Source organism: Schistocerca americana, chromosome 1 (genome assembly GCF_021461395.2).
Source record: "Schistocerca americana isolate TAMUIC-IGC-003095 chromosome 1, iqSchAmer2.1, whole genome shotgun sequence".
NCBI classification, from domain to species: Eukaryota; Metazoa; Arthropoda; class Insecta; order Orthoptera; family Acrididae; genus Schistocerca; species Schistocerca americana.
In genome coordinates, this window is record NC_060119.1 from 252874303 (window position 1) to 252892272 (window position 17970).

A 17970-nucleotide genomic window follows, 5' to 3' on the forward strand; every position below is an offset into this window, starting at 1 on the left:
AGGAGTGGGACAATCTGGCCCAAGAGTGCCTTGATGAACTTGTGGATAGTGTGCCACAACAAATACAGGTATGCATCAATGCAAGAGGACGTGCTACTGGGTATTCGAGGTACCGGTGTGTACAGCAATCTGGATCACCACCTCTGAAGGTCTCACTGTATCGTGGTACAACATGCAATGTGTGGTTTTTATGTGCAATAAAAAGGGCAGAAATGATGATCATGTTGATCTCTATTCCAATTTTCTGTACATGTTCTGGAACTCTCGGAACCAAGGTGATGCAAAACGTTTTTTTATGTGTGTATATAAATTTCCTCAAATATATGACATTTAATTACTCTCTTGACAAACTATAAATGATTGATATTGGAAAGTAAAGAGTAACAATCTGTGATTTACTGAATAATTTCCTCATCAACAAACAAAAGTTAAAACTGTTAACTGTTTCATGTTAAATTTGTCTACTGACCTAAAAATGCAGCGTCTGTATTGCATAAAAAAATTGCTGTTCCTAATTACAATACACAATAATGCATTTTGACCTTATGTTTTATTCTTACCTGCACAATGGACAGTGGTGATCTGCTCTGCTTTAATTAAAAAGAAAACACTGAGCTACAAGTTCCTAAAAGGAATCACTGTGCGCCTGACAGCCATAAGATTTACTTTAACTGCTTGTCAATAAGGATTTAGAACGCAGACAGCTGATCGTGCAAAGTAGTAAGTTTTTGTTTCAAACAGACAGTGTGTGTGTGTGGTTTGAGGTTTTCGGGCGCTAAACAGCGTGGTCATCAGCGCCCATCAAACAGACAGAGGAAAGCTCAACTAATTGATGGCAAATAAATAAAAATGTCGTTTCAAATTGTTGAAAGTATATTTCAACTTTTAAACAAACAGAATCTGGATCAGATTAACATAAGAACTATGATTTTCATCAAATATTGTCCCCAACAATTCATGCAGAAACTGGAGTACATTCCATACACAAAAATTCCTCTTAAGTTTTGTTCTGAAATGCTTCTAAAGGTGGGAGATGAAAAATAGTTTATCAGTATGCTGAAGATTTGACTGATAATTCTGAAATGAATTTCAAAATACAGATTGTCAATTAGAATTTTGTTTACATCACAATAATTTGTGGAAGATTAAATGTGCCACAAGCAGCTTCCATTAGCTTTGCAAGTAGCACTCACAATAAATATGAATTCTGCCTATATTACCTCATTCCATATGTACAGTCACCCTGGAAAGCGCACCTAAAAAATTATCCCCTGTCTGCTATGTCTGCCATCTTGACTGCTCACTCTCAGACAATTTACAAGAGCCTCCTGGTTGCGGAAGAACAAGTGACATCATCTTCTCCTGACATAACCACTGGTAACCAAAGAGTTACATGTAACCCATGTGCCCAGGTACCTGAAGATGCTGTCTGTGGCAAACGTACAAATCAAATAGTCACTTCTTATAATACAGAAACCTTAGAAATGCTTGTAAGACCCATGAACTACAATATACATGCCTGCGCTGAGCTGCAGACAAAGAAGCAAAATCTACATTTAAATTCTATTTTTATCTCTTATTGTAATTGCATAAACTGCAATTTTACTGAAACTGATTTTTGTTATCAAAAACAAATACCATTAAGATGAATTAATGGCAAGTAAGTAAAACCATCTCAATATTTATGAAGAAGCTTCTCCGTGATGTGTGGCTATGTTGCAAGATTCCTACAGCTCACTTTTAATGAATGAATATTTTCATAGATCAAAAACATAAGATACTTTGGAACCAACTGAAACTTTCCACCTTTCTGAGTGCAGTTGAACTATAATATTTCATACTGTTAATATGACCATTTACTACTGTGAACCTATTACTAAACGTATATGACTCTAATGTCACAATGCTTCAACTTCTCTAGTCAAAGGAAAGATAAGTTCACAGAAAATAACAATATTATTATTCTGCCTACAGTTAAAAGCTTTTTGTACGTATCCATTTTTACAGATGGGTTTCACTACTGGATATTTTAATCTGCCATTACATATGTTTTCAGCACACAGATGGATTATGAATGCAACCAATGGTTTGGTGTAGTTAAATCAGCACATTTTCGTACCTCATTTGAAACACTGCTGGAACAATAAAATCATCTGATCTACCTAATCAACTGATTTGTGTAATTCTATGTTTTAAACTGATGTCCATCAGTGGTCCATACATAATATTTATCACGTCAAATCTAATCTGGGAATAATGCTCACCATATCTGTGGCATTAGATATGCCACACGAGTCCTGGAGATCATGCCAAATGGCAAGTACTTTAAGGAAATCAGTCTTCATTGGCTGGGAACAGGTTCATCAAACACAGTGTTTTGGGCTATTGAATTGGCGAGAGCCAGCTTTCCTCCTTAATCCTATATGCCTGCTTCATTGTTCGCCACAAGATGTGGCACTGAAACGTTGTGCATCACAGGAAATGGAGATCTTGGCTTAACTGTCTGAATTTCAAGGATGATGCAAAAAACACTCCGTACACTCCAGGTTTGCCTTTGGGTAGTACTGACATCCAACTCATTAAGAGAAATTATAATTTCAGCCCTCCTAAAGAAGTACAGTCCAAGATATGAATAGATAATGATAAAAGAACACAAGCCAACTGCTGGAATGTGTTTTTAATTACAAAGAGAGAGGAAGGTACACTGAAAGAAGCTGATACCTCTCATTATTTATAAGACTTCTTGCACAGTACTCCTGAAATCAGTGAAGTGTCTACAAAATGAGACCCACAAAAATTTAACACTGCTGCACAATACAAGACACCTTGGTGAGTGAACAAACATGTCGGCATTGCACAACATTCTAAATTTTAGCAAAATGAACCTAAAACCAGTGTATTAGGGAAGAATGGGAGGCTGATGAACTGACTGATGTACATAAAATTATGAAAAAAGTCTATGGGAAATTGCAAAAGATATACTTTTGATATACCTGTTCTTCCTGTATATATAACATCACAGTTACTCTGCTTCAAAATCTCATCCTTCATGCTAAACCCTTTAATATGTTCTACAAGCAGGCATTTTGGACACATTACACTGCCTTGCAAGGGCCAGGAAACTCACAGATATAGTCCAAAATTGACGTTGAACTTGGTACCACAGGTACACCTCCGTCTTCCAGTGCAAACTATGATAGACATCATGCTGGCTGAAGTTGTGATAGTCCTGTATTTGGTGGAAAAGATGACTCAGGAAATTAAAGTGGTCACAGAGTGAAATGAAAAAGGGTTATAAGGCACAACACCCATATAGCTTTGCAACTTCATTTCTGACTACTGTGAAAATATGGTGCAAAAAGTTAGCATGATGAGACAGACAGAGACCAGTAATCAAAAAGAAATGCCCTTACAGAGATACAATAGCTACAAGCAGCTTCCATCCTCCACACAGCCAACAAAAGCCAAAGTTGTGATTAGTACACAGCTAACCATACCTACACAAAGAACAGACAGGGCCAAACCTACTATGTCTGCACAAAAGTTAAGTCTCTAGTCTCATCTTGGAAAGTTACATAAAGTACATTAATCAAAATACCTACAAGACCAAATCTAAAGCCATCAAATCACTCAACTCTAGCTGTATCTGACAGTTCTGATGAGACTGCTGAAGGAATTACAGACTATGAAGTTAGCTGGCAGAGCCCTTGAGCCCCCCACCCAGTCAGCCAATCAGTTCAGGCTCTCTGACTTGGTCGAAGGGAAAATGGAAAGACAACGACGAATCTCATCATTAAGACGGCTCCTGTATATTACAGCAGAACATAAAACTGGTTTAGGATACCAGAAACTGAAACTCATAGCACATGAAACACTTTAAACTTATTGATACATTTCTACTACAGGGCTATAATCTCCAATGCAATGATAACCTTAGGCAAAAGACCGTGGAAGCCTGGCTGAGACTGTAACAGATACTAATCTTCTGCTGTACCCCTGATTACAGATGGTCAAGAAGATGCAGTTGAAATTTGTGTCAGATACAGGATTACAATGTGCACTCAGTACTTACCATCTAAAGAAGCATCACATTACAAGACTATCAAAGACCTTGTAATATAACTTTCCCAGCCATTTCTCTACTGGGAGATTTAAATGCACACAGGGTCAGTTTAAGACAAGACAGATACAAGCTGCTGCTTTGGGTGCCAAACTGAGTGGGGCACCACAGTTATAAGATTTCTACACAGGGTACATCACAATTAGTAGTGACAGCTTGAGGCACTGTGCTGACAGGGGCACTCCACTTTCCTCAGAAGTCAAACTTGAGACAGCCTTATGAAAGAGGTGCCGTGTGTCCTCAACACTGGCAACAACACACATTTCAGCACTGCTACAGTCATTCACAGCCATAAACCTCACATTCTTCTTTCCTACCATTGTATATTCTGCTCACTGGGAAGATACTGATGACCTTCATTCCAAAGATCACTTCCCATTCTGCTCTGTCTACCAGCTGGAGCAGTCACCAATATGGGTAATCTGCAAATTAAACTGGATACTGTATAGCCAGCTCACCGTTTTTGAAAACCAAGACAGCATCTAGGAATACTAGGTGGAGCACATCACAACCATTCCCAAGTCCTCAGACAGAAAGAAGCCTGTACCTGGGTGGAGTGATGAATGCTGCTCAGAAATCTGGGTCCAGTAAGCTGCCCCGCAGTGGTTTAAATACCTATCAACAAATATTCCACACAGGTATGGGAAACCGTCAAGAGGATTATCGGTAAATACAGAAGCCATACATAACATCAGTGTTGAGGCTAATGGGTCTACAAACAACATGGGACATCACTCAGACAGCAGCAGAGCACTTTGCAATGGCTATTGCTTCTATCATGCCTCAGCATTTTGCTGCTACCATGCAATTATGGAAAGGGTTGAAAGGACTTATCTATTACGATTTATATAACCACCTCTTTTCCTTGTTGGATCTGGAATCAGTGACTGTTTAATGCCTGTGATAATGCACCCAATCACAACCGAATCCAATGTAGTGTGCTAAGACACTTTCAAACAGAATCAAAGGAAATCCTCCTACAATGTTTTAATTTGACATGGCACAAATGACAATTTTCTAACTCTTGCAGGCAAATAATTTTCATATATCTCCTCAAAACAGAAAAAGGACATACATGGCCCAGTAGTTACAGAAGCATCACCTAACTAAGGTTTGATGGAAACATCCTGTGTTGAATAGTTAACCTTCACTTGGTCTCAACACTAGTGACCAGACTCTTAGTGCAGGTTCAGATGGTATTGATACACTGTCAACAGCTTGATGCTGCTGGATGTGGCTATAAAGCAAGCTTACCCAAATAGACAACATTGAACAGGACTATATTTTGAAACAGATAAAGCATACAACACTATTTTGTGAACTATACTATACGTCACCTCTATCAACAGGGTTCCAAAGCCATCTGCCTGTGTTCATTCGGTCCTTTTTTCCATGACACTTTTTTTAAAATGCCACATTGGTGAAGTTCTGTCTGATATTTTGGTGTAGGAGAATGGTATCCCTCAAAGTGTTTTGAGTGTTACTTTCTTTGTCATCGCCATAAACAGTATAATATCAATAATATGGAGTCACACGGCAATGATTCTCATTTGTGGTTGATTTTGTAGTTTTTTTACTCTACCTCCAATCCTGCAATGGCAACTCATTTGTTACCCACAGTTGGAGGTTGGAGGAGTGGGCTGCAGAGGCAGGTTCATTTTAATAATTCCCATAATATTTTTAATTTAGCTGACTTGTAAATGAGGGACACTATTATGTATTTCAAAGACTGAGTGAGGTTCCCAGGCACCTTATTTGAATCAAAACGGTCATGGTTATCACACCTAAAGGATGCAGGCAAGGACCCTGAAGGCACTGCAATCTTGCAGTTCTTAGCCATGGTCATTGGGAACAGACAATGTATGTATGCTCCAGTTCTATAAGACTTTTATGAGACTCCAACAAAATCATGGGTGCACAGTGTACAGATCAGCAAGACCTTCTTACCTTAAACTCATTGCTACCAGTGTTTGCAGAGAGGTCTAAGCTGGGTGATCCTCTTGGTCAATGTGTGATTTTCTCTGATTGTGTCCTCAAGATCTGGATACGTGAGTAGTTCACTGCATATGATGCTAGATTACATGCAATCTTGAGATGAGATGTATCCAGACTGCAAACTCCCTCATCTGATCATCTAGTGCCCTCCAGTCTCTTCAAAGCTTGTAATTGATTGATTGATTGTTTTATTGGTCCATTTCATCATTTTTGTACATAGTTACAAATTGGTATTAGACAAGTCAATTTTTGTGACATGGTGAGATAAGACAACGTGAATTTATGTGATGATTATTAATTGTATATCTACTACAATTTAAATAAGTTTACATACATAAAACTGTAAGAGCTGCATGTGAAATATAGCAAAGTGGAGCCACTGCACCTGCTATCGTGCTACTCCTCTTAAATAACAATTTTTTCCATATCTTTTATCTTAATCTATTTATACAGACTAGTGTGTAAGTAGTCTGTATCTAAAAATGCTACAATATTGCTCATACAATGTTTTATGTAATTTTATTATCCATGTGATAATTTACAGTTGGCTGGTTATAGTAGTGTACTTGATTTTTTAACTATATTAATTACGAGGAATTGGCAATTGAAATTGTTACAACAGTATCCAATGGAAAATTCAACCAAACTAATCAGTAGGTTTGAGAGTACTGACACCACTAAAAACTGAGTACCTTAAATAATATTCATGATTGAATATTCGCCATAACAAAAATTACTTTTGCCATTATACTAGTTAGATCCCATGATTTGACATACTTTTATCATTCTCATTCCAGCACCAAACAACCATCATTCCACCATCACATCCAGTCTTTTTACTTCTCTCCTTTTCCGCTATCCCCACCGTCTCCCTTGCCCTCCGTGTAACCTGCAGCACTTCACTGCAGCTGGGTGGTAGCATTGATACCTCGCAATGTTTCGGGAAGTGTCATACTACCCCATCCTCTGGCAAAGATAGGTAGTATGACACTTCCCGAAACGTCGTGAGATATCAACGCTACCACCCGGCTGGAGACCCGAGAAACCTTCATCAACAGTTTACGCCGGGAAAGCCTACAGCCACACAATATAAACTATATTATGAATTGACAATTAGTGAAATTTGGTAAATGAGGTTTAATTATTATGATGTTTCATAAACTCAGACAAAGAATAGAAGCAGTGGTCAAGCAAGAACTGTTTTAACTTTATTTTAAATGCATTTAATGTTGGTATGCATTTTAGATACGATGGCATATGGTTATATAACATAGCTCCAGAATGATACACTCCTCTTTTGCGTAAGTTTTTATTTACTATGTTCCTGTGTAGGTTCATCTTATGTGTAGTTTCATGTGTGTGTATATCATAGTTGCATTGGAGAGATTTTCCTGTTTTAAGATGCTCCCTTTTGTGAAAATTAGTATTTCGTATGTATACAAACGAGGCCGTGGCAATATTTTCAGAGTTTTAAAAAGGGGTCTACAGGAATCCTTACATTTAGCTTTTTTTATCAACCTGATAATCTTTCTCTGTATTTTAAATGTTTTGTAGTATTTATGGAATTCCCCCAAAAAAGTATTCTGTACATAAGTAGCAACTGTATACTGCAATGATACATTGTCAGCACTGATGAGCAGCTTGTATTTTGAGTGAGAATCCTAACAGCATATGCTAGTGAATTCAGTCTCTTATTTAAATTGTTTAGTTGTACCTCCCACTTCAGAACTGCCTGAGCATGTACACCTAGAAATTTTGTATGACTGACCTTCAACACATTTTTTTCCTTCGATAGTGAAAACAGGTTTTGCAGAATGGAGGTTTTGTGTGGTATGAAAGTTAGCTGCCACAGTTTTTTTAAGAATTTATGATGAGCCTATTGGTCTTGAACCAGTGTGTTAGGGTACGCATAACTGATACTCCAGCCTCCTGCAGATTTTCCTCATTCTGTGATTTAATTAGAATATTAGTGTCATCTGAAAACAGTACAGTGGTTCCATCACGTATTTTACTAGCCAAGTCATTTACATAAAGCAGAAATAGGACAGGTCCTAGAACTGACCCTTGTGGGACTTCATACTTGATTTTCTGCTCATCACTGCAAAAACTAGATATTTTTGTGTTTCACTATCTTTGTGTTTTATTACTGTAATCTGCTGACGATTACTGAGGTACAACTGGATCCACTTTTCAGCCTGGTCTCTAATTCCATAATTACTTAATTTACATAAGAGAATGCCATGATCAATTACATCAAAGGCTTTACTTAGATCCAGAAATATCCCAGATACATGTTTATCATTCATTGCTTTTAATACTTCATTTAAGAAGGCAAAAATTGCTGACTTTCCAGCTCTGAACCCATGTTGTGAGTCACTTATCAGCCTCTTTATTTAAGAAATCTGATAATCTTCTACGGAAAATTTTTTCCATAATTTTGCTGAAGCCTGACAAAACTGAAACTGGTCTATGATTAGCAATCTCACTTTTTGCACCCTTCTTATGCAAAGGTGTTACTTTTGCAGTTTTTAGATTATTTGGAAATACACCACTCTCAAAAGATGAATTTACTATGTCTGTAGGTAGTTTCACAATAAATGTTGCACTGGCTTCGATAATAGCATCTGATATCTCATCAACACCCACTGAATATTTAACAATAAAAGGTAATTCTTTTAGGATTCTTCGACAGTTCCTCAGGTATTGTTGGATACAGAAATACTGTGTTTGAATGAATTTTTTGATCTGAGTGACTGGTTGGCTGTTTGTCATGGTGTGCATTTATTAACTGCTGTGCTGTATTTGAGAAATAATTGTTGAAAGCACTAGCAACATGTTTGGGGTCGGTTAGTTTATTTTTATTCATAATCAGCTCTATATTACTATGATTAACTGGCCTGGTACCCATTTCTTTCCTTATAATTTACCGGGTTGCTTTAGTTTTATTCTTGGAATCACACAATATTTTGTCATTTTCTAGTTTTTTTGCTTTTGAAATAACTTGTGTTAGTATCCTTTTGTATCTTTTGAAATATGCAGTGAAGTCAGGACTGGTATTATGCTTTAAGTACTCATACAATCTCCTTTTATTCTGACAAGATATCCTTATCCCTATTGTAATCCTTTTTTTTTAGTGGAGTTCAACACAGTTGTTTTCCTGGGAAAAGCCATAAACTTATATTTCTCATTGGTATCATTAGAGTCATATACATCTTTCCAACTTTCACCCTCTAGGAGAGAATAAAAATATTCCACATTTTTTATACTGAAATTCCTTACAGTGTGTCGTATTCGACTGGGAATTTGGTGTCCTGAAACATTCATTGCAAGAATTTGAGTATAGTGATCGCTAAAACCCATGTTTACAACTTGTGTGTTATAGGCATATTTGGACATATTTATCAAGATCTGATCAATAATAGATGCAGAGGCAGGTGTTTCTCGAGTTGGTTCAGTTACCGTTGGACTGAGTTTGAACGATTGTAGTAAATTTATAATGTCATCCCTGAATTTATTGAATTTTGAGAAATCAATATTAAAGTCACCACATATAATTATATTTTTCTTGGGAGAGTGAATTTCTTCCAAAAGTTCCTCCATGTGATTGTAAAACACTTTTTTGTCTCTATCTGGTATCCTGTATACAGAAATAATCAACTGTATTTTGCCTTGATAGTTCAGCAATAGAGAGTTCTATATCTTTTTCACAGGACAGTTTATGGTATTTGGTTACACTACTGAATTCAATATTTTCTTTAACAAATGTACAAGTACCCCCCATGACCCAGCAGATAAAGTAGTCCGCAATATCCAGGATTACCCCCCCTACACTTACAAAGATTGGAGAAGCGGGCATTATTCTTCTGGGTACCAAGGCATATTTAAATTCAGGGATATGAATCGGCATATGTAGCAGGATGGAGGTGCACAGTGATAATAAGCTGGTGTGTCATCCCCCTGCATACTATCAACTCACTGTTTATGTGCAGTATCACACACAGACAAAAAGAAGAACGGCTGGAAATAACAGACAGCAAACAGTGCCTAATAGGGCCAACTTTTAATACTGTGTAAAATATCTTGCTTACAAAAATATTGGGGAGCAGTTTTTAATGTCTTAATAGGGTGACTAGACCAACCTTTTTAAGTGACCAGGCAGCTATACATCCCTGTATTGTTGTATAATCAATGTTTTAGAAGAGAGTTTAATATCACTGAACTAAATTTACAGTCTCTTGTAAGTTGCATGATAGTGTGATAATGCTGATGGAGGAAAGTGAGACTGAACGGATGTGAGTGCATTTTCAAGCAAGGTTGAACTATTACCTCTTTTCAATATTTTGGGCATTTTAACCACATTCACCTACTATTGTGTGAGCACTTATAACCCAGCAATTGAACATCCATAAACAACAAACACACTGCTGTTCATCTGTATTTAATATGTTCACTGTCATGTGGCTGCTGCTGGCCACAGCGACACTGCGTGCCTGATGATGAGTGGCTGGTGGCAGACACAGCAGAGCCTCAAGCCTAACACCATGTGTCTGGCCTGTTGGCGAAACATCCATCACTAAGCTTGTGGCAGTCAATGTATTAATTGCTTATTATTAATTCCTATGCTTGTTGCCATTTATTGGAAGTAATCATTGAATATGTTACCAATAATTTCAATGTGTTATTTCCACCACATTTGTTAGCTAGGAGCTGAATGTTTTTAATACACCTATTTTTGATTACCACACACTTAATAATGTTTCATATTGTTTTTGATTTGTTTTTTGAGGTATTATTTTTCTAGAAACTGTAAACATTTTTTAGTTTTGAAAACAATGAAGGATTCAATAGCATTATTTGGAAATTACTCAAATTATAGCTGTTATCTACCATACTACAAGATATACTTGAAAAGAAACAAGTTTTTCAATAAACAGCATTGGTACCAATTTCAAAATCAACCTGAAAATTGCATTATTAAAAATAAATACACTACCCATATGGTTAAATAACTTTATTCAAAACAAGGTCCTCAGAAAATAATACAATTTCTGTCAATGTATAATTATTTTTCAGAGTTTGTCAAATATAGCATTTGAGATTAGAGGCACAAATACAGTTTACACCCATTACTGTTTCTGGAACATCTTTATTTTCCTGCACATAAAACCTATATTATAACTACATTATGAAACATATGGCCTATGCTTCTGACTATGAAAGAAAGAAGTTACAAATTCCTAATGAAAAAAATTGAGAGTTGGTCAAAATTCTCATTTCTTTTTAGTTAGTTTATAGGAATACTTGTCAATATACTGGTTCATTTTACAGCAGTTTGTGAAGTTCTTTTAAGATGCTATTTCATTTTATCTGCAGTGTAAACCACAATTTAGGTTCTGCCACACTGTTTTAGAGAGAGTATAACTTTTACAGTAGGCGTTAGTACCTTTACAAACATCAGAAACTGCAGGTTGCATCACAAGTAATCCTGACAGCATTTTTCTTTGTGTTAATAATATATCTAGATTACTCTATGTTGTAGCATCTTATATATCTATTTCGTAATTAACACCTTGGTTCCAAGTTTTGTGGAATGTGTTTCCCAAGTGTTACACACTGTTATCATTTTTAATATCATTTCCTGCTAACAATTTCATATTAATCTCCATTTGTCTTCTAGTGTTCATTTTTACTGTTACAGACATTTAACAATGAAATGGCTAACCACAGTAAGTAATCTAACATTATAATCTTTGTTAATGTCATATTACAGATGTGAATTTTTTGTCACACTAATTTTCTTTTTACAGGTAAATTAGTCTAAGTCAGTTCAATAATCCGTGGATCGTTTGTGCAATTTCTGAGCACAGCCACAGGTGAGCCAATCATCCATAAAATAATTGTGTTGGAAGTTGAAAAATTTAATTTTCATGATAAATGTAAATAGATTAGACTTTCATGCTACTAGTTTCCAAACAATCTTTCATATACAGGATAGAAGGAGCTGCCAAGGAAAGTTAATTCCAGCTCAGATTTAGCAAATTGGTTAGATACACTCTCCTTCAAAATGCATAACTAGTGCCATAACCACTGCACCAAAACTACATTTATTACGACATTATTCCATCTTCTGAGTAGAGGATAATATTTATGCAGAGAATCACTTAATACTTGCTTGATAGGTTCCCGGAAATTACACCGGATAATGTTGTAGAAGCCGCACAATATTTCAGCGAGACAACTGCCCGCCATTTTCAGGTGCTACTGTCATGTCGCTGCAAAGTTCACCAATTTATATGCTGGCTTTCTAGAACAGCGCACGCGCAAACGGGGTCCGTCACTCCCAGCCACATTTTCGTGCGCCGTGGCCCGCTTCCGCAGACTGCGACCCGTTTCTCCAGCAGAGGGCTCTGGTATTCGAGGCTGTCTACGATTAGTCTTCGATGACGTTATGCCCCGCTGGCGCCTGCGCTGTTCTAGAAAGCCAGCATATAAATTGGCGAGCTTCTCAGCGGCGCGACAGTAGCACCAGAAGATGGCGGGCAGTTGTCTCGCTGAAATATTGTGCGGTTTCTACAATATTATCCAGCGTAATTCCCGGGAACCTATCAAGCAGATGCAGGGCTGGGAAAGCCTCAAACAGCACACTTAATATTTGTTTTTCAAAAGTGTTATTGTCAAATTATTCCACAACCACTTTTCTAACAATATTGATCAAAATACTTGTGACATCTGCAAAAGGTAGTAGCCCCCTTATGGCACAAACTCCCTACATTACTAAAAAAGCATTCTTGAAAATGATTTTGCATCTCCGAACTACACTGATATGCTTGCATACAAGCAAATCTCTCATACTACTACTGTTCACTTCAAGATTAATAATAATGGCTCTTCAAAATATGAAAAACACTTTTACTGATTGAATTACGCCGAAATGATTCAAAATCTACTTCAAAACAAAGTGCATCAGGCAAAAGGCAAACTAATTTTTTCTGAAATGAGCATACAGTCAGGTTATTTGTAAATGTCCATCATCAAATAATAAATGCGATAGCAGTTCACAGGACAATGTATGCAGAATTGTTTCGATATTGATTTGAAACCCAGATGAAAACTTTTTCTTGATGGCTCACCTTCTTTGCAGGAGTACCTAAGCCCATTTCATTGTGATGGTGCAGTTTCTGAACTTATTAAAATATTATTTTATGTTCAGGACTCCTGCCTGTTACCTCACCCATTCATTCATCCTACATAGGATTTTCCTTACTATCCTATAATAATTCCAGGTGAACAATAAGATATTTCACAACAGTAGATAATGGACATCACCTTCCCCATTATGTGTCTATTTGCAGTAATTTGAAATTAAAATCATATACACACATTTCATTTTATTCATGTGTTTAAATATCACAAACGTAATATAGTAACATGTTTTACGATAATTTGAGAACGTATCTGCAGTTCTATTGAGTACAAAGCTAAATGAGCAAATGAAATAAAATGAAAGCTTCACTACTACAGTTTCTCCAGATTTTCTTTCATTGTGAAAACCTCCAGAATAATTATGCAGATGGTGCAACAAAAACAATACGCCAATTTCTTGATTGCCAATGAGAATCCTTATTGTACATGTATTCAAAGGATTTTTTTTTATTTATTGGGAGGTAGTAACAGTGACAAAATAAAACTGTGTTTATATTAATACTGTTTAAAATCACTGTGAATAACATGGGCCATAAATTTTATTTGACAATTCTCCTGATGCAACTACATCAATACTCCACAAGGATCTGAGTATCTCCCCCCCCCCCCCCCCCTTTTTCCCTAATACCTTGCATGTTTTGCATCATTACTATGTATGGATCTGTTTATCAAATCAGCATCCTAAACATTTGATTTTGTTCTGAAACATCTAAAGCAGATTGACACATCTACTATTTATGAGCAGGTTCAACATATTCATGTTTCATGAGTCTAAAATGTTGATATGGATAGTCTTTCACCACATACACATAATGCCTCAAGTCATATGAGACTTTAATGACATTTCTAACCAAACATCATTACCTCACAATTGGTAATTGCATTTTCCCACAACCCATTGACTTACTTGTAAGTGACAGGATTGATACAAATGGAAATATGTTATGACATTAAAGCAATACTGTCCATAACAGAAAACTAAAGGAGCTTATCATTGCCATGTTATGAGGAAGGTGACAGTAGTCACAAGAGAAGACATGGAAAATCAATTTATTTTGACCACTAACTTGGGTTTTTTCTTGCTTTCCTGCATACAAGGTACAAACATTTAAATGTAAAGTCAAGTTCGTGCCTAATCTTCCATTTTATGCAGTAACTGTAATACAACTACAACAAATGAAACCACTCATTTTTTTATTTACATCAATACTTGATAAAAATCATAATTAGTCAGGATCTAATGTGCTACATTATTATTTTGAATTTTTCCTAAGAATGGTATTTTACAATAGTAAATAAAAGTTTGGCATAAATCAGAAACATCAACACATTATCAGTAACTTAGTTGTTATTTGATATGCAGTCTTTAGTTTGTGCCTGAAACGCAGTTTCATTCTTTGAATGTCTGCTACCTAATACATGATCCCTCACATTTTTGACAGTTGGCGGAATTGGACAAACACACAAGTTACATACGATAGCACCTTTGCCCACTGATAAATACTGCATTTGACTATACAGTGAGCCTGAAAGATGTTTAATGATTTTTGAAAGCTGGACATCTACTGAAGGGATACTTTCTTTTTGCTTGGCAGAAGTGGGAGACTGATTCTCAAAAGTCTTAAATAATTGGGTCAATGCACTAGCAACACTTGGCATATGACCAGTATTTTTCTGTACTTCCTTACCAGGTACACTTAAAAAGTTCTTATGATAACTTCCTCTCACATGTTCAGCAAAATTTTTGGGACTAGGCAACTTTTTATGACATACCGTACATATGAAGCCTTTTTCTAATGGCTGTATACAACTGAATTCTCGAGTTTTGTACTGTTCACCAAGCTGAGGAGGAGTCAAATTAACTCTGTTAGAACCTTCCTGAGATTTAGTCAAATTCTGTACCTGTCCCTTTTTCTCCTGTTTTTCTTTTTGCGCAGTAATCAGTTTGCTTGGCTTCCCTCTGCAACATCCATCCTGGTTATGTAATGCAACAGATAAATGTAGGTCCTGGTTGTACACAGTTATAGCCTCATTACAGTTTCCACATATATATCTAAAATCACTTTCTCGTGTTTTAAGGTTCTCAGTTGGTTTTATATGTACTTTTTCATCATGTGATATTGTTTTGTCTATCTTGTTGTCTTCATGATTGACTTTTTCTTTCTCGTACTCTTCTCCTGGGATGTGTGTAACATCTTCCCAATTCCTTTCTGGTGATTTGTTAAGCACTTTCTCCTCATTAGACATCTTTTGTTCTATGGTACTTGCTTCACAAATGATATTTTCTTGCTGGTTATGCTCACTTACGCCTTGTGCGACAGCTTTGCTCTCGACATTTGGATTTGACGCTTTGTCATCACCACCACCATCAACAGCAGCAGTAGCAGTTGTAATCTCATTTTTCAGAATAGTAAGTTCACTGTGGAGAATAGTCAGCATGCCACCAATATTGAATAATCTTTTACTGATACTGTCACCTGGGGGTCCAGCCTCAAAATATGGCAGTAAAGCTTCATAAACCCTTATGCAACAAGTGAAAGTATCAGTTGTGTGACACACACGCTGATAAAATGAATCGTTCTTTGACAACTCTGAAGAAATCATTTTGTCACCCAGTCTGGAGAAAGATTGCTTCCTGACTAATAGAACCTGAAATCAATACCAAAAAGTTGCCATTAAGAGCAATCCAAACCTTTATTCGCAACTTATTTGCTATTACTGCTGTCTGTAACTGCGAGATTACTAGTCAAAAATGTTCTTTTTTCAGTTCCATCTTCTATATTCTAAAAGCATTTCCAGTTGGTTAATTGCAATACTTAGTCTGGTGCATAAGTTTGTAGCATTTTTGCTTTGCATGTTGGTATTCTGGTTGCTATGAGTTTATTTATCACCTGTCATTTTTATTTGTAGTTCACTGCCGACCGGTGTGGCTGTGCGGTTCTAGGCACTTCAGTCTGGAACCGCGTGACCGCTACGGTCGCAGGTTCGAATCCTGCCTCGGGCATGGATGTGTGTGATGTCCTTAGGTTAGTTGGGTTTAAGTAGTTCTAAGTTCTAGGGGACTGATGACCACAGATGTTAAGTCCCATAGTGCTCAGAGCCATTCGAACCATTTTTGTACTTCACTGGTGCTATTTTAGTTTACACTTTGTCATTTGGAGATAGTGTAGAAACTGTGGATGCTAGAAAATGGGGTGCCAAGTGGAGAAACTTCCTTTCTGGATGAAAATGCAGTCCGAACATGGCTTGACCAGTTCACTTCACTTCAAAACCACACGATTTCTACTGTTGTGGAAATGAAATGTTATCCCAGGATTGGCAGACTGTTGTAAATAGTGAAGGAGAATATGTTACTGATGACTGATGTCTCTGTTACGTGTATCTGTTGTGTTTATGAAACTTATTGAAAAACACTACTAGCTTATGCACCAACCTAATATTTTAACAGTTAGCTATGTTCAGAGCTGTCCAGGAACGACCATAACTGCTTTTATACAATAAACATCAGTGCACCACACTCAACAGTAAGAACTCTCAAGTAATATGATTTAGTTTGTTTCAAACCACACAAAATGGCCATTTGTAAAATGAATATAAAATTAAAGAACTATAACAGTGTTTTTAGAAACAGTTCGATCATTCAATTACACACATCTGGACAGCTATGCATTACATCTTAATACCAATCATTGTTACAAAATGCTTCAATAATATGACTCCATCTACTTTACATCTTAGTGCCAATCACTGTTACAAAATGCTTCAATAACATGACTCACTCAATAACTACAAAGCTGTTTAGCAAAATCTAGATTTTTGTTCATCACAAGTTATTGCATAGTGCATGGTTCCAGTATTATTTGTACACTTTCCTGTTCCTTCTGTGTGGGAGAAACAAGTACTTACATGCTCCTGTGTACATCCTAATATTTCCATTTTGTCACCAGAATCCTCACATAACATGAGATAAGATAGCACTAGATGAAGGAAACAAAAGAAAAATTCAGAGTAAGAATTAAAATCCATGGAGAAGAAATAAAAACTTTGAGGTTTACCGATGACACTGTAATTCTGTCAGAGACTGCAAAGTACCTGGAAGAGCAGTTGAATGGAATGGACAGTGTCTTGAAAGGAGGATATAAGATGACCCTCAACAAAAGCAAAGATGACCATCAACAAAAGCAAAACGAGGATAATGGAATGTAGTCGAATTAAATCGGGTGATGCTGAGGGAGTTAGATTAGGAAATGAGACACTTAAAGAAGTAGATGAGTTTTGCTATTTGGGGAGCAAAATAACTGATGATGGTCTATGTATAGTGGATATAAAATGTAGACTGGCAATAGCAAGGAAAGCATTTCTGAAGAAGAGAAATCTGTTAACATCAAGTATAGATTAAAGAGTCAGGAAGTCCTTTCTGAAAGTATTTGTATGGAGTGTAGCCATGAATCGAAGTGAAATAGAGAGAACAGAAGCTTTCGAAATGTTGTGCTACAGAAAAATGCTGAAGATTAGATGGGCAGATCACATAACTAATGAGGAGGTACTGAATGGAATTAGGGAGAAGAGAAATTTGTGGCACAACTTGACTAGAAGCAGTTGGTAGGACATGTTCTGAGGTATCAAGAGATGTAGGTTGCAGTAGGTACTGA

General features: G+C 36.6%; 1 protein-coding gene across 5 annotated transcripts in view; it reads right to left on the bottom strand.

Moving 5' to 3' along the window:
- Positions 1–12639: 12639 nt before the first annotated feature.
- The window catches only part of LOC124556554, a 39666-nt gene continuing 34335 nt past the window's right edge, over positions 12640–17970 (bottom strand). For all 5 annotated transcript variants that reach the window (XM_047130750.1, XM_047130612.1, XM_047130676.1 and 2 more), the window contains one exon: positions 12640–15967. In XM_047130750.1, coding sequence (XP_046986706.1) covers positions 14660–15922 — 1263 coding nt within the window. In that variant the 5' untranslated portion in view covers positions 15923–15967 and the 3' untranslated portion in view covers positions 12640–14659. The remainder of the gene's footprint in view (positions 15968–17970) is intronic.